General features: G+C 42.9%; 1 protein-coding gene across 1 annotated transcript in view; it reads left to right on the top strand.

The window, feature by feature from the left end:
• LOC309566677 (beta-1,4 N-acetylgalactosaminyltransferase 2-like) overlaps positions 1-23,301 on the top strand; it is a gene marked incomplete at both ends in the record, with an annotated part of 345,172 nt that extends 321,871 nt beyond the window's left edge. Inside the window, 2 exons of the mRNA XM_082271932.1 lie at positions 15,081-15,303; positions 23,090-23,301. Coding sequence (XP_082128058.1) covers positions 15,081-15,303; positions 23,090-23,301 — 435 coding nt within the window. The remainder of the gene's footprint in view (positions 1-15,080; positions 15,304-23,089) is intronic.
• Positions 23,302-25,394: the final 2,093 nt, after the last annotated feature.

Here is a 25,394-nt window from a genome sequence, read left to right as displayed (position 1 = left end):
CTCTGTCCTCCTCATTTGTCCCTAATTTTGGTCTGATCTATAGTTGTATATAAAATGCATGTTTTATCTTTCAAAAATTGTATCACGGTGCTAAATCTTTCATCCAATTTCTGAACTGCGGCATTTGTAAGTTTCAAAAGCCAGTATAAAGGAATAGTAGTGGTTAAAAAAAACAAAAAAAAAAAAACACTTGTGGGTTTAACTAATAATTTTTTTGTATAATTCTCCTTTGAGGGGGCGTGGCAGGGGGTTTTACCTATGCCTGCATACAGTATCTCACAAAAGTGAGTACACCCCTCAGATTTTTTTCAAATATTTTATTATATCTTTTCATGTGGCAACACTGAAGAAATTACACTTTGCTACAATGTCAAGTAGTGAGTGTACAGCTTGTATAACAGTGGAAAGTTGCTGTCCCCTCAAAATAAGCTAACACCCAGCCATTAATGTCAAAACCTCTGGCAACAAAAGTGAGGACACCCCTAAGTCAAAATGTCGAAATTGGGCCTAAAATGTCAATATTTTTTGTGGACACCATTGATTTCCAGCACTGCCTTAACCTTCTTGGGCATGGAGTTAACCTGAGCTTCACAGATTGCCACTGGAGTCCTCTTCCAGTCCTCCATGATGACATCACGGAGCTGGTGGATGTTAGAGACCTTGCGCTCCTCCACCTTCCATTTGAGGATGCCTCACAGATGCTCAATAGGGTTTGGGTTAGGAGACATGCTTGGCCAGTCCAACCACCTTTACCCTCAGCTTCTTTAGCAAGGCAGTGGTCGTCTTGGAGGTGTGTTTGTTATGATCATGTTGAAATACTGCCCTGCGGCCCAGTCTCTGAAGTGAGGGGATCATGCTCTGCTTCAGTATATCACAGTACATGTTGGCATTCATGGTTCCCTCAATGAACTGTAGCTCCCTGGTGCTGGCAGCACTCATGCAGCCCCAGACCATGACACTCCCACACTTGTCTTAGTACTCCTCACCTGGTTGCTGCCACACATGCTTGACACCATCTTAACCAAAGAAGTTGATCTTGGTCTCATCAGACCATAGGACATGGTTCCAGTAATCCATGTCCTTAGTCTACTTGTCTTCAGCAAATTGTTTGCTGGCTTTCTTGTGCATCATCTTTATAAGAGGCTTTCATCTGGGACGACAGCAATGCAGACCAATTTGTTGTAATGTGCGGCGTATGGTTTGAGCACTGACAGGCTGACCCCCTCACCCTTCAGCCTCTGCAGCAATGCTGGCAGCAATCATACGTCTATTTCCTAAAGACAACCTCTGGATATAACGCTGAGCACGTGCACTCAACTTCTTTGGTCGACCATGGTGAGGCCAGTTCTGAGTGGAACCTGTCCTGTTAAACTGCTGTATGGTCTTGGTCACCATCCTGCAGCTCAGTTTCAGGGTCTTGGCAATCTTACACTGTTATACAAGCTGTACACTCACTACTTTACATTGTAGCAAAGTGTCATTTCTTCTGTGTTGTCACATGAAAAGATATAATAAAATATTTATAAAAATGTGAGGGGTGTACTCACTTGTGTGAGATACTGTATTTTTGCTAATAAGTGTCCCTTGTTTCCATTTTAAAAAGTTGAGAGGTATGTAATAGCCTATGAGCTTTAAACCTAGGCACGCTCTTATACCAGGAAGTGCACTGCTATTTTTAAAGAGGATTTCCAAACAAAAAGGTACATTTTTTAGGGTACCGCTTGGGCATAATAATACATTTCTAAATGTTCCCTATAACATATCGAAGCTTCATCTTTTGAGTTCAGTTCCACTTTAAAGTCTATGCGGGTTTAAATAAAAAGATTAACTTAATGCTCCCTGAAAAACACGTTCAACTTTATTTCAAACAGCCCTGTGTATGCTCAATCCCCCTAGTCCAGCCTTTTCAAACATCTTTACCCCAAAGAAACCTCTAAAATAGTTTCAAGTCTTGGGGATTTCTTACTGAAACCTTAAAGTACAACTAAGGTTTTGGATAGAGTAGAGAGGAATTAGAACAACTGGTAATTTCTATTGCTGTCTGTTACCCTGTTATGGAAATTCACCATTTTACCATTATTATTGAAAGTAAAAGAAAATCCTAAATTTTGGGATGTCCCCAGAAAAATAATAGGGGAAATCTTCCAATAGGGACACTAGTTCTGGTGACCTGGGGTCCCCATGGAATTGCCTTAATTTGACTATGAGACAGGAAGTGAAGGGAAATATCTGCAATGGGACACAGATCGCAAAGAAAAATCTGACAGGGGTTATAACCCACCTTTGCTCAATTCCACCGGAAAAAGAAAGCTTTGCCTATAGTTCTACTTTAACTGTTGAGACCCAAGATTATATTTTAGCAGCCCAAAAAGAGTTTTTAGTTTCAGTATGTGTTTTAGTTTCAAAAAGTCATGACAAAAATTGGAACAACTGTCACAGAAGGAGCAATTGCTGAGCAATCAGAGTAATAACGTGACAAACAGGTAAAAACAACAACATAGACTGTCAGGCATTAAGATGCAAGAAAGGAAAGGGATAGAAACAGAAAAAAAGGAATAGGAGAGAGTGGGGTTTAAAAGTTTAGTTGTGAGAGGGAGCCTCAGATAGATGGGAGAAATAGGAGATAGACAGTTATGACACCTTGATACAGAGCTAGGTACTAGGTGAAGAAATACACTAAGTTAAGCTAAATTAAATTAAGATCTAAGGTAGTGAATAGTGATACATGCGTCAAACATGAAAGAATTAGCATTATGAAGTAGTCAATAGTGAGTGGCAATACATAGTACAATGTTGGTTGTCAGGTATGAAATTGTCAGTAGGACTATGTCAAAGGTATTATGCAGGAAGGGTCAGTCATCCAAGGGGACCATGTAGTCACAAACGTATCCAGCAGAAGATGGGCTTTGGTGAACATTAGCTTGAGTAGGGCATGTTCATTTAATATCTGAACGGTATTAGTGACATCAGTGAGTGCCACTTGCTTCCAGCTCTGGTTATAGTGAGTTTAGTTGCTATAAATATGTGTGTTAGGATAGATTGGAAATCTGTAGGCCAAGAGTATGTCCCCATTCTGAGCAGACCTAGCTTTGGGTCCTTGCTGACTGGGTATTTAATGATGGAGGAGGCTAAGGTGAACACGGACGTTCAAAAGGTTTTGATTTGGGGACAAGTGTAAGGCTGAGCCTGTGTGCCCCCATTTCCTCCAACATTGTGGAGAGTAGCAGGGGTAGATGTTGGCTAGTGTGTCAGGAGTAATGTACCACTTATCAAGGAGCTTTTGGGAGGATTCCCAACGTGAGAGACATCTTGAATGTTTGAGGTAACCTTGTGGCAGCGTGCTGGCTGAGACTAATGATCGACCGATATTGGTTTTTCATTGCCGATACCGATATTTTAGCCATTGCATTTCGGTATATGGGGCCGATATTTTGAACATTTAAAGTTTTGCAAAATAAACACAATTTTCAACACAAATCTGTTACTGAACATGTTAATGTTTGTTTATTAACATTTTTAACACTGCAGTCAGTGCAAATTAAATGGCTAGAAAAAAGCTAGACAACAACAAACAGCTAGACAGTGGATTGGAGGAGTCAGTGGACTACTGCTGCAGTAGTGCACTCCACTCACTGCTATGATTTTAAATAACTACTGCAATCAGTGCCAAAGAAACTGCTAGAAAAGAGCTAGACAACAAAAAACAGCTAGACAGTGGATTGGAGGAGTCAGTGGACCACTGCTGCAGTAGTGCACTCACTGCAATGATTTTAAATCATTAACTGCAGTCAGTGCAAAACTGCTAGAAAAAAAGCTTGACAGTGGGGAATCAGTGGACTACTGCTGCAGTAGTACACTCACTCACAGCAATACTTTTAAATCACTACTGCACTACTGCAGTGACTGCACTGCAGTAGTGATTTAAAATTATTGCAGCAGTGAGTGGCGCACTACTGCATCAGTAGTCCACTGACTCCAATCCACTGTCTAGCTTTTTTTCTAGCAAAACTGATAGAAAAAAAGTTAGACAAAAGCTAGACAGTGGAATGGATTGGAGTGGAGTGGACACTAGTACTATACTACTACACTTTCAATACTCCCAGTTAAGTAGAACAATATTATAGTGCAGAAAGCATAACATTTCAGCATTTTCACCAGTTAAAGAGCTTCTTTTTTTTTCATAAATTGCTGCCACTTCACTAAAAACACACTCACTTGGTGCCGAGGAAGGAGGAGCAGAAAGGTATCTTCTAGCATGAGAAGCAAGTCTTTTGTAGCGTGCCTCATTTTCTTTCCACCACTGAAGAGGATCACCACTTCTTCTGTCAATTACTGGTTCCTTCAAATAGAGATGAAGTTCATCATCCAGGCTCATCATTGCAGATTCAGAAGAATCCTCCGCATGAGGCCCCAATAAAACACTGAACATGGCATCTATTCGACCATGATGAGGTTTTTCTTCTGTCCGTTGTCTTTTTGGACATTTTTCTATTTTTGAAGCATCTTGCTCTTCCACATTAGAAACCTGCTCTTCTTGACTTTTCTTTTCGGCAGGAACCTCCTGCACCTCCTGATGAATATCTTCTGTCAGCCATTGTTTTGCCTTGAGAAAAAAATTGAACAAAAGTTCAGAGGGTGGGACTTTAAATGAGGCTCCGCCCAATGGGGGCTAGATGCCTCCATCCCTATTCATGAGAATATGAGGGGAATATGGTAATTAAAAAATGATAGAAACGATTACGTCAGGCAGTGGACTTGTACAAGGATAATAAAATAGAGACATAATAATATGACAGTAACTATTATACATTGGTAAAATGTAGCCCATTGCCTAAAGGGGGTAATAAACAGGGGGAACAGTAAAAAAAAAAGGGGGAACATGGGACTTTAAATGAAGTATGTGAACAAGCGGTTGGTAATGAAAAAAGTAGAATCACTGGTAGAAAAAAAACACAGGTTTAATGATACATGTAAACTTGTATTACATTGCATTCATTGCATAGTACGTACATATAATTCTCAAAACCATAATACAGTACAGGGCATGATAATGAAGGCACATAATAAGATAGTAAAAAATGTACCTAAAATCAAAACCTAAAAGGTCCAGAAGGCAGAAACATCCCCGCCGGGAGCTGAGGGAGCCCCCCCCCAGCATCCAACATAGGGCACATCAAGTGGACATTCCAGAAAGGAGAGAAGTAGAGCCAAGATGGTAAATGGGGGGCGATATAAAGTAGCCATCACCAGAGATATCTGTGTGAGTGAATAAAAAATGGATATGAATATTCAATAATAATGGCATAAAAATAGATTGTCTAATGTAAGTCTATGGGGATTGCGGATGACACCGCTGACATCCGATTTTCCTTCCTATCCGTTTTTTGAACGGAACAAAAATAGGGTTCTGTTCCGTTCCAAAAAACGGAACAGAACTGACAGGAAGAAAATCGGATGTCAGCGGATGGTATTCCGCTGACATCCGCAATGCCATAGACTTACATTATGTCCGCAAATCATCTGCAAAAAAATAGGATGATTTGCGGACATACGGAGCGCCCGTGTGAAAGGGCCCTTAAGGTAGCCCTATTTGCTGGCTCCCCTGTTCACCTTAGACTTTTCTTATTCCCTGGTATGTTTTCTCTTTACCACCTACTTCCTTGACATCATTCATTACCATCACTTTGTTGGTATATATTTTCTTAAACCCTTGACCGTTCATCACTTTTTATTTCTTCTTAGACAATCTATTTTTATGCCATTATTATTGAATATTCATTTACATTTTTTATTCACGCACACAGATATCTCTGGTGATGGCTACTTTATATCGCCCCCCATTTTCCATCTTGGCTATACTTCTCTCCTTTCTGGAATGTCCACTTGATGTGCCCTATGTTGGATGCTGGGGGGGCTCCCTCAGCTCCCGGCGGGGATGTTTCTGCCTTCTGGACCTCAGCCTCAGGATGTTTTTTTATATCTTGTACTGACCAGTTGTAAAGTCCATATAAATGGTATAGTAGATGCATCGATAATATGCTCAACGCGTTTCGTGGGCAACTCCACTTTATCAAGAGCAAGTGCATCATGGGTATATAAAATGGTAGGTCAGTACAAGATATAAAAAAAACATCCTGAGGCAGAGGTCCAGAAGGCAGAAACATCCCCGCCGGGAGCTGAGGGAGCCCCCCCAGCATCCAACATAGGACACATCAAGTGGACATTCCAGAAAGGAGAGAAGTATAGCCAAGATGGTAAATGGGGGGGGGGCGATATAAAGTAGCCATCATTAGAGATATCTGTGTGAGTGAATAAAAAATGGATATGAATATTCAATAATAATGGCATAAAAATAGATTGTCTAAGAAGAAATAAAAAGTGATGAACGGTCAAGGGTTTAAGAAAATATGTACCAACAAAGTGATGGTAATGAATGATGTCAAGGAAGTAGGTGGTAAAGAGAAAACATACCAGGGAATAAGAAAAGTCTAAGGTGAACAGGGGAGCCAGCAAATAGGGCTACCGAAAAAGTGCCACAAGCCACAAACCAAAAGGTAGAGGTGAGATACGAAGGAATGGTGAAGGAAAGATATGTACCCGAGTTGGTCATGGTGAAAATAGGGGTAAAATGCAGGCAAAATCGCCTAGCATTCAAGCCAAACCACAGTCACACACTTCCATCCCTAATCATTGAGAAAAAAATTGAACAAAAGTTCAGAGGGTGGGACTTTAAATTAGGCTCAGCCCAATGGGGCTAGATGCCTCCATCCCTATTCATGAGAATATGAGGGTAATATGGTAATTAAAAAATGATAGAAACGAGTACGTCAGGCAGTGGGCTTGTACAAGGATAATAAAATAGAGACATAATAATATGACAGTAACTATTATACATTGGTAAAATGTAGCCCATTGCCTAAAGGGGGTAATAATTTAATAAACAGGGGGAACAGTAAAAAAAAGGGGGGAACATGGGACTTTAAATGAAGTATGTGAACAAGCGGTTGGTAATGAAAAAAGTAGAATCACTGGTAGAAAAAAAACACAGGTTTAATAATACATGTAAACTTGTATAACATTGCATTGATTGCATAGTACGTACATATAATGCTCAAAACCATAATACAGTACAGGGCATGATAATGAAGGCACATAATAAGATAGTAAAAAATGTACCTAAAATCAAAAGTAACTCTATGTAAGCATTTGTAAAGTCCATATAAATGGTATAGTAGATGCATCGATAATATGCTCAACGCGTTTCGTGGGTAACTCCACTTTATCAAGAGCAAGTGCATCATGGGTATATAAAATGGTAGGTCAGTACAAGATATAAAAAAACATCCTGAGGCTGAGGTCCAGAAGGCAGAAACATCCCCGCCGGGAGCTGAGGGAGCCCCCCCAGCATCCAACATAGGGCACATCAAGTGGACATTCCAGAAAGGAGAGAAGTATAGCCAAGATGGAAAATGGGGGGCGATATAAAGTAGCCATCACCAGAGATATCTGTGTGCGTGAATAAAAAATGTAAATGAATATTCAATAATAATGGCATAAAAATAGATTGTCTAAGAAGAAATAAAAAGTGATGAACGGTCAAGGGTTTAAGAAAATATATACCAACAAAGTGATGGTAATGAATGATGTCAAGGAAGTAGGTGGTAAAGAGAAAACATACCAGGGAATAAGAAAAGTCTAAGGTGAACAGGGGAGCCAGCAAATAGGGCTACCTTAAGGGCCCTTTCACACGGGCGCTCCGTATGTCCGCAAATCATCCTATTTTTTTGCAGATGATTTGCGGACATAATGTAAGTCTATGGCATTGCGGATGTCAGCGGAATACCATCCGCTGACATCCGATTTTCTTCCTGTCAGTTCTGTTCCGTTTTTTGGAACGGAACAGAACCCTATTTTTGTTCCGTTCAAAAAACGGATAGGAAGGAAAATCGGATGTCAGCGGTGTCATCCGCAATCCCCATAGACTTACATTATGTCCGCATATCATCCGCAAACGGATGGGATGATATGCGGACTCACGGAGCGGATGACAGAAATGTCATCCGCTCTGTGAAATAAAAAAAAAAAAAAGGACCGCAGCGGAGCTTTCACACGGAGCGGCCGTGTGAAAGAGCCCTTAGGCAATGGGCTACATTTTACCAATGTATAATAGTTACTGTCATATTATTATGTCTCTATTTTATTATCCTTGTACAAGCCCACTGCCTGACGTACTCGTTTCTATCATTTTTTAATTACCATATTCCCCTCATATTCTCATGAATAGGGATGGAGGCATTTAGCCCCATTGGGCAGAGCCTCATTTGAAGCCCCACCCTCTGAACTTTTGTTAAATTTTTTTCTCAATGATTAGGGATGGAAGTGTCTGACTGTGGTTTGGCTTATATGCTAGGCGATTTTTGCCTGCATTTTACCCCTTTTTTTTGGCTCCATTGCCTGTTTACATATTTATATTGTGACGTCATTTTGGCGCCACTGCGTGTGGCACGTGACTCCAATCTCGCGCTCTTTTATGGGGAGGTTTGTTCGCCGCTGTCCTGGATGTATCCTCATCCGAGAGACGGCGATCTTCTTCCCATGTCGAGCGTGGATGTGACGCTGGGAGTTTCACCATGACCAACTCGGGTACATATGTTGACATGCTTCTTTCCTTCACCATTCCTTCGTATCTCACCTCCACCTTTTGGTTTGTGGCTTGTGGCACTTTTTCGGTAGCCCTATTTGCTGGCTCCCCTGTTCACCTTAGACTTTTCTTATTCCCTGGTATGTTTTCTCTTTACCACCTACTTCCTTGACATCATTCATTACCATCACTTTGTTGGTACATATTTTCTTAAACCCTTGACCGTTCATCACTTTTTATTTCTTCTTAGACAATCTATTTTTATGCCATTATTATTGAATATTCATATCCATTTTTTATTCACTCACACAGATATCTCTAATGATGGCTACTTTATATCGCCCCCCCCCCATTTACCATCTTGGCTATACTTCTCTCCTTTCTGGAATGTCCACTTGATGTGTCCTATGTTGGATGCTGGGGGGGCTCCCTCAGCTCCCGGCGGGGATGTTTCTGCCTTCTGGACCTCTGCCTCAGGATGTTTTTTTTATATCTTGTACTGACCTACCATTTTATATACCCATGATGCACTTGCTCTTGATAAAGTGGAGTTGCCCACGAAACGCGTTGAGCATATTATCGATGCATCTACTATACCATTTATATGGACTTTACAACTGCTTACATAGTTACTTTTGATTTTAGGTAAATTTTTTACTATCTTATTATGTGCCTTCATTATCATGCCCTGTACTGTATTATGGTTTTGAGCATTATATGTATGTACTATGCAATCAATGCAATGTTATACAAGTTTACATGTATCATTAAACCTGTGTTTTTTTTCTACCAGTGATTCTACTTTTTTCATTACCAACCGCTTGTTCACACACTTCATTTAAAGTCCCATGTTCCCCCTTTTTTTTACTCTTCCCCCTGTTTATTACCCCCTTTAGGCAATGGGCTACATTTTACCAATGTATAATAGTTACTGTCCTATTATTATGTCTCTATTTTATTATCCTTGTACAAGCCCACTGCCTGACATACTCGTTTCTATCATTTTTAATTACCATATTCCCCTCATATTCTCATGAATAGGGATGGAGGCATCTAGCCCCATTGGGCGGAGCTTCATTTAAAGTCCCACCCTCTGAACTTTTGTTCAATTTTTTTCGCAATGATTAGGGATGGAAGTGTGTGACTGCGGTTTGGCTTGAATGCTAGGCGATTTTGCCTGCATTTTACCCCTTTTTTTTGTCTCCATTGCCTGTTTACATATTTATATAGTGTACAGTGACATGGTCTTCTCTGACATATGGTTTAATCAGTGGGCTGTCCTCTATGCCAGGAGCTGCGATGTGCTCTGGGGGCCTCCCTCCTCCCCTTCATCCCTGGTTGGATGCGGGTGACCTGGGCGGTTCCTCACGGCGCATCGGCGTCACGCCACCACTGCCGCACGCATGATGTCATTTTGGCGCCACTGTGTGCGGCACGTGACTCCAATCTCGCGCCCTTTTATGGGAAAGTTTGTTCGCCACTGTCCTGGATGTATCCTCATCCGAGAGATGGCGATCTCCTTCCCATGTCGAGCGTGGACGTGACACTGGGAGTTTCACCATGACCAACTCGGGTACATATGTTGACATGCTTCTTTCCTTCACCATTCCTTCGTATCTCACCTCCACTTTTTGGTTTGTGGCTTGTGGCACTTTTTTGGTAGCCCTATTTGCTGGCTCCCCTGTTCACCTTAGACTTTTCTTATTCCCTGGTATGTTTTCTCTTTACCACCTACTTCCTTGACATCATTCATTACCATCACTTTGTTGGTACATATTTTCTTAAACCCTTGACCGTTCATCACTTTTTATTTCTTCTTAGACAATCTATTTTTATGCCATTATTATTGAATATTCATTTACATTTTTTATTCACTCACACAGATATCTCTGGTGATGGCTACTTTATATCGCCCCCCCCATTTACCATCTTGGCTATAATTCTCTCCTTTCTGGAATGTCCACTTGAGGTGCCCTATGTTGGATGCTGGGGGGGCTCCCTCAGCTCCCGGCGGGGATGTTTCTGCCTTCCGGACCTCTGCCTCAGGATGTTTTTTTATATCTTGTACTGACCTACCATTTTATATACCCATGATGCACTTGCTCTTGATAAAGTGAAGTTGCCCACGAAACGCGTCGAGCATATTATCAATGCATCTACTATACCATTTATATGGACTTTACAACTGCTTACATAGAGTTACTTTTGATTTTAGGTACATTTTTTACTATCTTATTATGTGCCTTCATTATCATGCCCTGTACTGTATTATGGTTTTGAGCATTATATGTACGTACTATGCAATCAATGCAATGTTATACAAGTTTACATGTATCATTAAACCTGTGTTTTTTTTCTACCAGTGATTCTACTTTTTTCATTACCAACCACTTGTTCACATACTTCATTTAACCACTTTAGCCCCAGCCCTATTTCGGACACTTTTTGTTCACAAGTTAAAACCAGTATTTTTTCCTAGAAAACTACTTAGAACCCCCAAACATTATATATATTTTTTTAGCAAAGACTCTGGAGAATAAAATGTCGGTCATTGCAAAATTTTTTGTCACGCGGTATTTGCGCAGCGGTCTTTAAAACGCCATTTTTTTGGAAAAAATTTGAAAAATCACATTTCACTGCATTTAAAAAATACTAAACAGTAAAGTTAGCCCATTTTTTTTGTATATTGTGAAAGATGATGTCACGCCGAGTAAATAGATACCAAACATGTTACGGTTTAAAATTGCGCCCCCCCGTGGGATGGCGACAAACTACGGTCAATAGAGATCTCAATCTGCGACGCTTTAAATTTATTTAACGGTTACCAGTTTAGAGTTAGAGTGTAGCTCTTTTTTTTTAATTATTGCCCACGCTCTGGCGATCGCGGCGATACCTCACATGTGTGGTTTGAACAGCGATTTCATTTGCGGCTCGACTTGCGTATACGTTTTTTTTTGTGCGCGAGCTAACGGTGACGGGGACGGCTAAATTTTTTTTTTTTTTTTTTTCCTATTTATTTTTTCTTTTTTTTTAAACTTTATTACAGGTTTTTAAAAAAAAAAAAAATCTGATCACTTTTATTGCTGTCACAAGCAATGTAAACATCCCTGGTGACAGCAATATGTCGTGACAGGTACTCTTTATGGAGGGATCGAGGGTCTAAAAGACCCTAGACCCCTCCACTACACTTCCCTGTATGCAAAACGCCGAAAACGGCATTTTTGCATACAGCCGTTTTTCAAATCTGCCGCCTTTTGCAGCACAGTAACCCGGACGTGATGTCATGGACGCCGCCTCCGGGTTACGTCATCGGAGACCCGATCGATGCCATTTCCGGCATTCATCGGGACTCCATCCAGCCGGCGGACGTGCCGGCTGGGTGCTCGGGGCTCCCGGTGGGACGGTAGCCCCGAGCAAAGCCGCGGAAGGCGGCGGGAGGGGGGGGACGTCCCCTCCCGCCCCCCCGGGTAACGATCGAGCGGCTCCCGAGCCGCATCGATCGTTACCGACGGAAAGCCGACCGTCGGCTTCAAACAACGGTACCGGGATGATGCCTCTAGCTAGAGGCATCATCCCGGTATAACCCCGCAAAGTCTGATGACGTAGAGGTTACGTGACTGGTACTAAAGTGGTTAAAGTCCCATGTTCCCCCTTTTTTTTTTTTTTTACTGTTCCCCCTGTTTATTACCCCCTTTAGGCAATGGGCTACATTTTACCAATGTATAATAGTTACTGTCATATTATTATGTCTCTATTTTATTATCCTTGTACAAGCCCACTGTCTGACGTACTCGTTTCTATCATTTTTTAATTACCATATTCCCCTCATATTTTCATTGTTTTGCCTTGGCCAATACATCATTAGAAGAGAAGGGATGGTTCTTGTATCGAGGATCCAAAAGACATGCAAGCACAACATTTTTATTCTCTACATGCTTCTCAAAATATTTGGCAAGGCTTTCCCTCATGGCCTGCCTACATGTTTTAGTGCCACGTGTGTTGGGTCCTTCATTCTCTTGAAGAAGCATCTTCAGCACTCTCACACATGGGATGACAGATGACATAGATGAGTCGTAATGACTCACCTCTAGTGTCACTTCCTCCATGGGGAGGAGGGTCTCAAAGACATTGGCTACAATGTCCCACTGATCAGCAGTAGGACATGAATATCTTCCATATTCACCTGAATATATGGTAAGAGCTCTCTTTTGCTCCAGCATTCTTTGCAGCATGTGAAGTGTTGAGTTCAATCGTGTTGGAACAGCGTTAATCAAGTTGTTTTTGGGTAGGACAAGGTCTTCCTGAATGCACCATAGTCGCTGCTTGGCAAGGATTGAATGGTGGGAATGGCCTGGGCACTTCTTCAGCATGCTAATTATGTCAAGCAAAGCTCTCTGGTTTGACAGACCATCATTTACCACAAGTTGGAGGGGGTGTGCCATGCAACTGAGGTCTGACACTTCAGCAAGTCTCATTCCTTTCACCATGTTCTCATGGCAAAGCACAAGCATCACTCGGTCTTTGTTGATTCCCCATTCTTCTAGCATGCCTATAAACATTTCTCTAATGTACTCCCCAGTGTGGGATCCTTGCATCACTTTTGTATTCAACACCAAATGCCTTCTTGTCCATCCGCTGTCAAAGAAGTGCCATGTAAGACTCATTAGTGATTCTGTTTGTCCTGACCAGCCGTCAGTCGTGAATGAGAGTGAGTTGCACCCATCATTGCAGTCTTATCAGTGCCTCCTGATCATTGCTCACCAGTGTCACCTATCAGTGCTGCCTCATCAGTGTCCATCAGTACAGCCTATCAGTGCCCATCAGTGCAGCTTAATCAGCACACTTCAGTGAGGGGGAAAAAAATCACCTGTTTTTGGCCTTTTTTTGTTTAGCAAAAAATAAAATACCCAGTAGTGAATAAATACCACCAAAAGAAAGCTCTACTTGTGTAAAAAAAAAATTATAAAAATGTTATATGGGTATAGTGTTGAATGACCGTGCAATTGTCATTTAAAATTTGACAACGTTGAAAGATGAAAATTGGCCTGGTCAGGATAGGGTGAAAGTGCCCAGTAAGCAATTGGTTAATAACTAATGATTTTTTTTCATGTTACTATGCAGCAGGTGGCGAGGCATGGTGATGGGGTAATTGTCCGCTTTGGGGGTCTTACATTGTTTTTGAGGGAAATATATTAAATGGGAATAAAATAAGCGCGCTCTCCAGAAATTTGTGCAAGTGACAAAAAAGAAAATGCTATATAAGAAATAGCAAGGTGTAAATAACTTAAATCCATCAAAGAAAAAAAACTACTATCACAAAAGCTGTGTTTAGTGACAATTAGTGTAACAACACCCCATAAAGTGTAGATATCCCACACTGAGAAGAAACAATGGCAAAAACTTTCCACACAGTTTGCACAAATAGGGAAAGAAAGTCGTTTCGGACACAAGTCCATTGGTTTCTTCAAATTAAATTTCTCGTGAAGAGTGAATGTGTCCAAAACACTTGTATCTTCACCCAAGGACAGGGTGGGGCATGGACTGTGGATGGCTCCTTACCAATAAGATACCAATAATTGGCAGTCAAGATGAATCGACGGCCTGTATCCTCACAGTGTATCGTCCCCCTCCATTCCATATACACCTAGTGGTTGTAAAGAAAATTAAGTGAATGGCTCCTTACCAGAAATGACATATATATTAAACTTGAAACATGTGTATATATGTTGCCTGCGATGTAGTTCCCATAGTAACTCCAGAAGGGCAGTATGGAAGGTCAGTCCTCTCCTTTGCTCCACCACCGACACCAGTCAAAGGAAATTGGGTCCTCACGGGGGGGGTGTCAAACAGAGAGGAAGCAGACTAATAGTGCATTATCTTTAAAACAACATGGATTTATTGAAAATTGCACTTACATATAATGAAGACTAAACAAACACGTTTTCAAGCCAGGACGGCTGCCTGCAGTGCAGTCTGTGCAAAAATAGTGACGGCTTAGTCTTAGCAACGATGGCGGCTTAGCAATATAGGGAAATATATTGCTTAGTGTTGAGATTATCACAGCACAGTCTGTTGATGAAGAATTGCTGTGCTAAAAAAGATGCTTTCCTCGACTCAATATTAAGTTCAGGTGTTCTAATACAGCTACAAGTATTCTACTGAATTCACAATTTAAGATCTTAGACATATTTTCTACAAGTTGCAGCATCAGCCATTTTGCAAGAGTCTGCTTCCTGGTTAATTGTCAGAGTAAGAAGTTTTTACCAGGGTATCTTTAGTACAGGGTCCCTTTATTCAGCAGCCCCCTGCTCATTAGGATTAGTCAAAATTTTTGTTATTGTGATTAGAAAATCCCTTTTACTTCACTTCAAGTCCAGGACCAATAACTGTGTACCAGTCTTTAATGTCATTTAACATAGTGGATTTGCGTTTGTTGCAGGTAGGTGGTAATGTGGCAGGTAACCATTTCAGTTTTACACTCCTCCTGGAAGAAGGCGATGATGAAGGTGATTGTCTACATTGGGAAAAAGGTTCATACCATCAAATTGAAGGCTTTCCTAATTGTGTCCTATGTACGGGAGTAGTAAACTTCTTCTTGGCCCATACAAATAGAGTTCTCGGCGTTGGATTTGACCCAAAGCTGAACCGAGTAGCACATACAGGTATTGATAGTATTTTGCATCCTCTTTTATGATATGTATAGGTGATGGGTGTATAGGTCTACGTTGAAAATATGTTCCATAGGAGATCTGCATATATGTTGCTTGGGGCACTCCATATAATGCAACCAACATTTCAGAAAAACCAAATCTTTATCTCTAGTAACAGGAAATTATAAAAAGGTATGCAGTGGTAAAGACATGGAGGTCCATCTTTAACATCTTTAACAACCATCTTTTGAAACTATATTTCCCATGATGATCATGCACTCTGAAGTGTAGTTGAGCATCATGGGAAATGTAGTTCCAATTCATCTGGGGTGCCAAGGCTCACCATCACTGCTATAAAGTAATATAAATGAATGGATGATATGAACAGGGATAATGCATTTATTTATGAACTTAGCACAGCCGTATCTTGTATGAAAATATAGGCGTAGCCAATGGGGCATTTATCTATTTGTACCCCATTCAATTCTACCAGAAATGCCCCCTTTGACACATTATTGTTACATAACAGTATCATTGTGGAGATTTTTAACCAAACCTGGTGTTCAATTATTTCTAAAGTATCATCAAATCTAAAATACAAGTTATGTCTATATGCAGCCACTTTGATCCTAAACCCTGGAGGCCTAGAGCTTTGAGCTCTGCTTTGACCAAAATTAAGCCTATCCTTCTTGGCCAGTGATGTCCACCCAATGCACCTTTCTGTGATGGTGTGGCAACTACAGTGGGATGAGATGATGTTGCAGGGGGCATGGCTATCAGCATTGTCACTCCCTATCAACAAGCCTAACAATCAGCCTTTGGCCACACTTAGTCCTGCCAATACTTTCTGGATTGATAGCACTGCCTCTTCTGTTGAAACCCTTAGTCCCAGTTCACACTATAGCGATGACAGACATCGCATGTGATTCAGAGCGCACTGATGTCTGTGCAATGCAAATTTAGCCATACAGATTGTATGGCTGAATTTGCATCGCATTCAGACACAACACGCACAGGACCCTTTTTTGGGTTCGCACCAGAATCAGATCACATGGGTTTTCACACTTATGCAATCTGATTCATGTCTGAACTGACAGTTCACACTGCGATATGTTAACTGATCTGGGGGTGTCCTTAACTTTGTATTGACACCCCCAGTGATTCGCATATGGCAGTGTGAACTGCCTGCGAGTTGAATGCGATGCGGGAACACGCAGTGGATTCGCAGGGTTCAAACATTGCATATATGTGAACCGGGACTTACACTGTGAGCTGCAGTGTCTGGTAGGAAAAGTGTGTGAGACACAACCACTCTAATATCTTTAAACAATGAAATATAAAAGTGTCCAGTGCAATCAATACATGACTCAAATACGTGCAAATATAGTACAAATATGTGCATATTGTGACAGGAAGTCAGGTAAATCTGTGGATGTAGTCACAGACAGGAGATACATTTCCACCTGGTTTAGAAAATTCACCAATTACTATAGGGTGTTGGCTGCAAAGGCAGCAGGAAGGTGTAAAGAAGTTGAAAACCATTCAGCTGTTCGGAATGAGGAAGTTAAGGCCTCTATAATTTGTCTAAAGGAAGTCTATTGATTGCTGCCTCCTGACGCTGTGTGAAGCTGGGGAGAGGAGGACAGTCAGATGTGTGCCTCCCGACGCTGTGTGAGCATGGGAGAAGACCTCCTGGAGCGATGTGCGCTGAGGAGGGTAAAAAGTGTGAAGAGCTCCTGGAGCGATGTGCGCTGAGGAGGGTAAAAAGTGTGAAGACTTCTCAAGGTGAGAAAATGAACTATTTCTATGTGGAAGAAATAAATGAACTGTTTGCTATGTGAAGAGACAAGCAAAGGGACATGTTCAATGTGAAGAGGAAAAGGGACATGTTCAATGGACATTTGTTGTGTGAAGAAAAAACGTGGACTATGGAGTGTCTGCTGTAGGATCAGCAAAGTTTGCCCAACAGTAGGTTGGAGACAGACTTCATTAGATAGGTTCCTGTGTGTGAGAAGGTAGCCGCCCACAGTGGCAAGGATTTATTTTGTGTTTATTTTATTTTGGATGTTTTTGCTGCATGCACTTGTTTGAAGAAAATTGCATGAATAAACCAAACTGTTGTTTGCAACCACTTCTCGGCTATCTCCCTGTATAACGAATCCCCCCAAGGGGTCCTCCACGCCCGCCACCGAGCTAATCTCCCACAATATACAAAATATCCACAAATGAATAAATATAAGTTCATAAAGTGCTACTTTAAATAGCAAAAAAGTGCTGTGGTGCTCCAATCAAATCATGCTCGTTGGTCTGTGCTCTCCTGCTGCGTCCCCACTCACCGGAACAACTTTGGACAAGAGTCTGTATCCTATAGATGATGTCCTGCTAGGCAAACTAGGCAGCCACCTAAGGCGCACTGCCAACTAGGGCGCAGCCACGGCCACTGGCTTACCTACTCTCCACTGGGAGGAGAGGGCGCCTGGAGATTCTCAGTGTGCCTCTTCCTCTACCTGGCTGTCTACGATCGGCCCTGTCTGTGGCGGCGCAGCAGCAATCAACAGCACTCTTGGTGTGCAGGTGGCTGGGCATTCATCGCCACACAGCGCTGATCAGTGAGGGGCCAGCCAAGGGCAGATAGGTCTGAGAAACCGGGGAGAAGAGCTCCACAGCGTCCACTTCCTCCTAACCTTGCCTCCTGACCCCGCCCCCTAAAGAGGCGAGAAGCGTACCCCATGCTTCCAGAGCGTGGACGGCTCCAACTTCCTCTTCGATCTAACCTGAGGCCCAGACCCAGAGGACAGGCTGACTGGGGGCACAGAGCTGTAACAGAGGACAGGAAGGAGGCACAGGCTGTTGCGGGAGCCATTGGAACTGGAAGGATCAAATCAGATCAACAGACAGACTGACATCATGGCATTGAAGGTACCGTCTATCATCACACAAAGACCTGGCCTGCACATCTGCAGACAGAGACTGGGATAATGTAACACAGGAGGGACTGCAGATAGGGACAGGGCTAGGGGTCTCTCTCATCTCCCACCTCACTCCCCTTTCTCTCTATATCAATGCCCTCTTTTCTTAGCCCCCCTTTCTCAGCCCCCCTCTCTCTTAGCCCCACCCCCTCTCTCTTAGCCCTTCCTCTCCCAGCCCCCCTCTCTCTAAGCCCTCCCCTCTCTCTTAGCCCCCCCACCCCCTCTCTCTCTCAGCTTACCCCTCTCTCAGTTCCTCCCCTCTCTCCTCCCTCTCCCCTCCCTCTCTCAGCCCCCTTCCTCTGCCCTCCCTCTCTCAGCCCCCCTCTCCCCTCCCTGTCTCAGCCCTCCTCTCTCTCAGCCCTCCCTCTTTCAAGGTCCCCTCTCTTTCAGCCCCCCCCCTCAGTCCAGCCTCTCCCCTCCCTTTCTCACAGACTTCCCTCTCTCTCAGACCTCCCTCAACCCTCCCCCTCTCTCTCGGGGCAGGGGGGGGAGGCAAGTAGCTGGTCTTGCCTAGGGCAAAAAAAAAAAGTCTAGCACTGGCCCTGGTCCCAATGCAGGTCTGGGCAGGAACCACAGAAGGCTGTGCCGGGCTGCTATACCCTAATATTTCCTGTATACTCCTCCTCAGTGACACAGATAAAGAAAGGACTCGCCATAGTGAAAATACGTTTGAACCGCTTTATTACAAGAAAGTATCCACTTACATTTAAAATCAGAACAATCCTCTATGTCTGTGTGCAGCTTAGTGGTTACATCAGAGTGCGGCGTGCGTTCCACCAGCCGGAAGTGACGTTGTACGCTCATACCTCGCTAAGGAAGGTTTTGCTTATCCCATATTAACTGTATTTGGTACTTGTTTTGATTGGCAAAAAATAAGCCTTTTGTTGTACTTGAAAAAGAGAAGTATTTGTAATAGTGTACAGTAGGTTAAAATTCATCCCTCTTATTCCCATAGGAGAACCAGGGGTGAATATAGAGGGATTTAGATGTACCAGGCATCAATGGACATGTCAACATATGTTAAAAATAATACATTTTATTGGTATCAAAAAAGTATAAAAACAAGACAATGATTCAAACACAGAGTACATCATAACATATTATATATCTAACTAAACAAAGATAACATCAGATGTGGGTCACTCTGAAGTTGGATCTACGTGTTTCGCCCCGAGGATAAGGGCTTCTTCAGAATCTTATGACAGATAGAATAGACACCACTGGAAGCATAAAGTACAGTCAAACAAATCCTAATTGATAATTAGTATAGTAATATTTAAATAACAACATACCTGTATATATACACATCATACATATACACATATACGTATCAGTCAAAATCACAATACCATTTATAAATAGTCAGAGGTCAAGGGAAAAGAAGGGGAGGGGGGGGGGAGGAGGAGCCTTCCCATCAGAGGAGCGATAATGAAAACCCAAACAGATACCAGAGACTGGGGTAGCGGGATATATGTCCAGCAAACCATCACATGTACAAAAACTAAAATATAAAAAAGTATGTATAAAAAATTCAATACCTTCGATGATTACTGAGGACAATAAATATTTCCCCTAACCAGCGAAACTCTCGATAGATTAGGGAATTTAGGAAATACTCTATTAAGAAGCAAAACATGTGCATGGGCAATATACTGTAAGAAACAGAGATCCATCCGCTGACACAGAGAGATTGCTATGTTATCTAAAGAGGAAAAAACATATACTGTATACATGACTGTGTCACACAAACACAGAAAGAAAAAGTGAAACGTGCAAGATTGCAACTGGTACAGAGAAGTATATACTAACTTCCAGTGGCAGCTGGTGCTCAAAATTTTTGGGGGGTGCAAAAAAGAAAAAAGTTAATAGGTATTGCTTCGCGGCAAAAAAACGCGGTAAAAAATTGTGTGACTTTGAGGTCATGGTACAGGCATGGCACAGGTGATGGTATAAGCATGGCACAGATGATGGTACAGGAGATGGTATAGGCATGGCACAGGTGATGGTATAGGCATGACACAGGTGATGGTATAGGCATGGCACATGTGATGTTATAGGCATGGCACATGTGATGGTATAGGCATGGCACAGGTGATGGTACAGGCATGGCACATGTCATGGTACAGGAGATTGTATAGGCATGGAACAGGTCTTGGCACAGGTGATGGTACAGGCATGGCACAGATCATGGTATAGGCATGTCACAGGTCATGGTAAGGGCATGTCACAGGTCATGGCACAGGCATGGCACAGGTCATGGTAAGGGCATGGCACAGGTCATGGCACAGGCATGTCACAGGTCATGGCACAGGCATGTCACAGGTCATGTCACAGGTCATGTCACAGGCATGTCACAGGCCATGTCACAGGCATGTCACGGGTCATTTCACAGGTCATGTCACAGGCATGTCACAGGTCATGTCACAGGCATGTCACAGGTCATGTCACAGGCCATGTCACAGGCATGTCACAGGTCATGTCACAGGCCATGTCACAGGCGTGTCACAGATCATGTCACAGGTCATGTCACAGGCCATGTCACAGGCATGTCACACAGTCAGGTCACAGGTCATGTCACAGGCATGTCACAGGTCATGTCACAGTCAGGTCACAGGTCATGTCACAGTCCAGTCACAGGTCAGGTCACAGGTCATTTCAAAGGCATTTCACAGGTCATGTCACAGGCCATGTCACAGGTCATGTCACAGGTCATGTCACAGGCAAGTCACAGGTCATGTCACAGGCAAGTCACAGGTCATGTCACAGACATGTCACAGGTCATGTCACAGGCCATGTCACAGGTCATGTCACAGGTCATGTCACAGGCCATGTCACAGGCCATGTCACAGGCCATATCACAGGCATGTCACAGGCCATGTCACAGGCATGTCACAGGTCATTTCACAGGTCATGCCACAGGTCATGTCACAGGTCATGTCACAGGTCATGTCACAGATCATGTCACAGGCATGTCACACAGGTCATGTCACAGGTCATGTCACAGGTCATGTCACAGGTCATGTCACAGGTCATGTCACAGTCAGGTCACAGGTCAGGTCACAGGTCATGGCATCGCTGCAGCGGCTTCAATCACTTACCTGCTCTCCTGGGCTGGCTCACTGACTCCACACTCACGCTGCCTGCGAGACGTCCAAGACGGCTGCTCCTCTCCTCCTCTCCTTGAGTCCTCTTCATGCTGACGGCGGCGGGAAGATGAGTGGCTTCTCCTCTCCTCTTCGTTCTGCGGCGGGAACTGGCCGGAAGGTGCGCGGCGCCGGCTTGTCTCCTCCTCGAGACTCCTCTTCGTTTGCGGCAGCGGGAAGGTGACCGGGCGGTGACGGTGAGTGACTGATGCATGCACCGGCACCGTCCCCAACGAAGTCAGCAGGGATGTCCTGAATCATGATTGGTCCAGGCTGGAGTCTGGACCAATCACATGCAGGACATCACAGGGGGAGTGTCGGAGCGCAGTGCCCTGTGCCCAGATGACCCCTCAGAAGGCCACCAATCGTCGCCTCTGCCGGTTGGAAAACCCCACCCCCCCTATAGTCACCAGTGAGTCCGGCGCCCCTAGTGGGCTAAAAATTGTTTTTTTTTTTGGGGGGGGGGGGGGCGGCGCCCCTGCAACCCCTATCGGCCGGCCACCACTGCTTACTTCCCAGAATGAGGAAGGGGGAAGTAAAAAATCTAAATTCACAGTGAATCTTTCTGGGCAAACATCATTAAGGTTTGCAGCAATATGAACCAGCCGACCCCCAGGAGATCACCTCTAATATAGGAAGCAGTGGGTGGAAGTGATCCTAAAATAAATTATAATATAAAGCGCCAATTCAGCCAATTTATAATAATATTAAAATAATATTATAATATTATTAATTATAATATAAAGCGCCAATTCAGCCAATATTGATTGAACAATGAGTGTTCAAACATAATAGAGAATGCACGCCAAGAAGCAAAATTGGGGATTATAGACAATCACCTGAGAACTGGTTGCATAAGGAAGGCTCAACTCTGGTATACAACTACAAAAATAAACTTTTATTGGACTACCAATAAAAGTTTATTTTTGCAGTTGTATACCAGAGTTGAGCCTTCCTTAAGCAACCAGTTCTCAGGTGATTGTCTATAATCCCCAATTTTTCTTCTCGGTGTGCAGTTGTTTACAGGTTGCGGAGGCTCCCCGGTCCCACGTGGCCGTTTGGTACGTACGGATTTTGGAAGACATATCCTCCAGTTTACATATCTGGGGGATTAGTATCCCATAAAACCTTTTATTCCCATTTTTACCATAATAGAGAATGCACTATAGGGCATACTCCACACGGAAAGACAAAAGAAAAAAGAAAAATAGACAAATTACCCCTTGCCAATATGAGCTGGATCTCTGAAAGATGTTACATTCATACAAAGCAGGAGTGTTCACCGATGTCCTTCCCCGCCGCACCCAGTCAGCTGAATGAGAACAGCTGAGAGCGTGTCCGGCGTCTTTATACACACAACTGATTGTAACAGGTGATTGTAACAGGTGATCTGTTACACTCAGTGAAGTTGTGTGTATAAAGACGCCAGACACGCTCTCAGCTGTTCTCATTCAGCTGACTGGGTGTATTATTTTTAACATTTGTTGACATGTCCATTTATGCCTGTTACCTCTAAAGCCCTCTATATTCACCCCTGATTCTCCTATGGGAGTAAAAGGAATTAATTTTTCCCTACTGTCTACTTGTACCTATGAAGGATAGTACCGTGGCATATTTTTACACCAGTTTAGAATCTCGCCCCATCCTTCCTTTATACATATTTGTAATAGTGTTTTTAATTTGCAGAATTCTTCATCGATGGTTTGGGACTTCTGAGAGTAGGCTCATGTGACCACGTCATTATTGACCACCAAAAAAAAATAAAACCAACAGATGAAAAACTACTTAAACTGTTCCATAAATACAGAACATTCCGGAAAAGTAATTCTGAGGAACAAAGAGCTAAACTTGAACTTCTTCATTTCAAGAACCGACTGAGCTGTTTCATAAAGAAGTAAGATTTTTTTTCTTTACTGGATCTCCAATCTGCTGGGAGAAAATAAACTTTACTGATAGCAGAGCAATAGATCTGACTCAGCAGTGTATCAGACCTCTGCAGAGAGACCACTGCTTTCACACAGTGAGCAAGAGCCTTTCTCTACAGCATGCTGCCCGGAGAAAAATGAACTGCAAGACTTTAACCATCTTTTGTTTAGATGCACTTGTAACATCTTCAGCTGATTTAACCACTTGCTGACTGCCCTATAGCAGTTGTAACTACTACAGGGCGGCAGCTGTGCATCGCATCACGTATATAGGTGCATCTCATAATATTAGAAAATCATCAAAAAGTAAATTTATTTCAGTAATTCAATTCAAAACGGGAAAATCATATTTTTTTATATAGCTTTGTTACACACAGAGTGATATATTTATAGCATTTCTTTCTTTTAATTTTGATCACTATGGCTTACAGCTAGTGAAAACCCTAAATTCAATATCTCAGAAAACTAGAATATTACATAAGACCAATAAAAAAAAAAAATATTTTTAATACAGAAATGTTGGCTTACTGAAAAGTATGCCCATGTACAGTATAGTATGCACTCAGTACTTGGTCAGGGCTCCTTTTGCCTGAATTACTGCATCAATTCATCTTGGCATGGAGGCGATCAGCAGATTCTCTAAGGGGTTTAGGTCTCGCTGGCCAATCAAGCACAGTGATGCCATGATCATTCAACCAGGTATTGGTACTTTTGGCAGTGTGGGCAGGTGCCAAGTCCTAACAAACAATTCAGCCAAGCGCTCACTCCAAAGGGGTAGACTGGCGTGCTGCTCTCCTCAGGCAGGGAACTCCAACATGGGTACATAAAAGAAAAGAAAAAGGAGGCACAAACACCTAGTGCATTACCCGTGGTCACTGTTTATAAAATTTTAATAAAATGCCAAATGCATACTCACAGACATAGAATATTTAAAATCGTGTTAAAAGAATCCATCACACATGAACTGGAACATGTCCTTGAAGATAGGACAGCTAATGCGTTTCGGGAGTCAAGCTCCCTTCGTCAGAGCTGGTCATAACAGTAGCAGATCAAAATAGATATAGTAGCTTCAAAATTAACCGGTTCCTCCCCCCTCCCCCTCCCCCCAGAGGGGGTGGACGGGACCGTCCAGTGCTCAAAAAGGCCTGCTCCGCCTTTGATGAACATTAACCCTCAAAACATCTGTGGTCACTAACTAAAAAACCCAAGTGGAAGAATAAATAAACAAAAAGAAACAAAAAAGGACCCACAGGATCATGGAATGTGAACCAGAAAAACTATGCGAATATATATATATCTGTGATAACATAATATTTTGTGAGGTTGTAGTTATGTGTGCACACTCTGGGTGGGGTGAGCTCTTGCTGATTAGCAGATTGCTAAGTTATGTGTGTTGTTTTGTTATGTTAACTTACCCATCCAAGATCTCGCTTGTGGCCCTCCCTGTCAACCAATGGTGACATGATGCCAGAGCCTCAGCCCTCTATGCGCCGCTGACCACCGGTCCCCACACCTCCAGGGCCCCTTGCATGCCAGAATAAAACCGACTCAGCGATCGCTCATGGTATCCAGAGTGCATTCCCCTCAGAAGATTGTTGCTTCTGAGTTCTGGAACACACGCCGTCCGCTCTACGCTCTGGGACTTGTGTTGCGTCACTTCCGGTGGGACGGGGCATAGGCTCAGTGTAGAGCCCGCCTCTGTCCGTAGCCATGGGAGCATGTAAACAGCCTCCACTCGATCCCTGGCTTGTCTGACTGCCACCAATCGGCTGGAGGGATGAGCTACACCCCAAATAAGACACCACATAAGACTTATCAATGTATACAGTTGTCACTTGTATCGACTGTATCCCCTTAGTTTTTATGTTTAAACCATAACACCAATACCTTGAGCTCAGGAGTGGCACCAGATATTAGGAAAGGGTCACTGTAATTAATTAGTTTGCTTGGGCTTCTTCCCTATATTATTTTGGACTCTGTAGTATGCCCCCCCAAAAACCATGGTGTTTCATAAATATATCAATCAAGAATGCTGGTGTAGGGCTGATGGGGGGGGGGGGGGGGCA

The sequence above is a fragment of the Pelophylax lessonae genome (assembly GCF_965119305.1).
Source record: "Pelophylax lessonae genome assembly, chromosome: 11".
Classification (NCBI taxonomy): domain Eukaryota; kingdom Metazoa; phylum Chordata; class Amphibia; order Anura; family Ranidae; genus Pelophylax; species Pelophylax lessonae.
The sequence above is the reverse complement of the archived record's forward strand: the minus strand, read 5'-3'. Positions and strand labels throughout refer to the sequence as shown.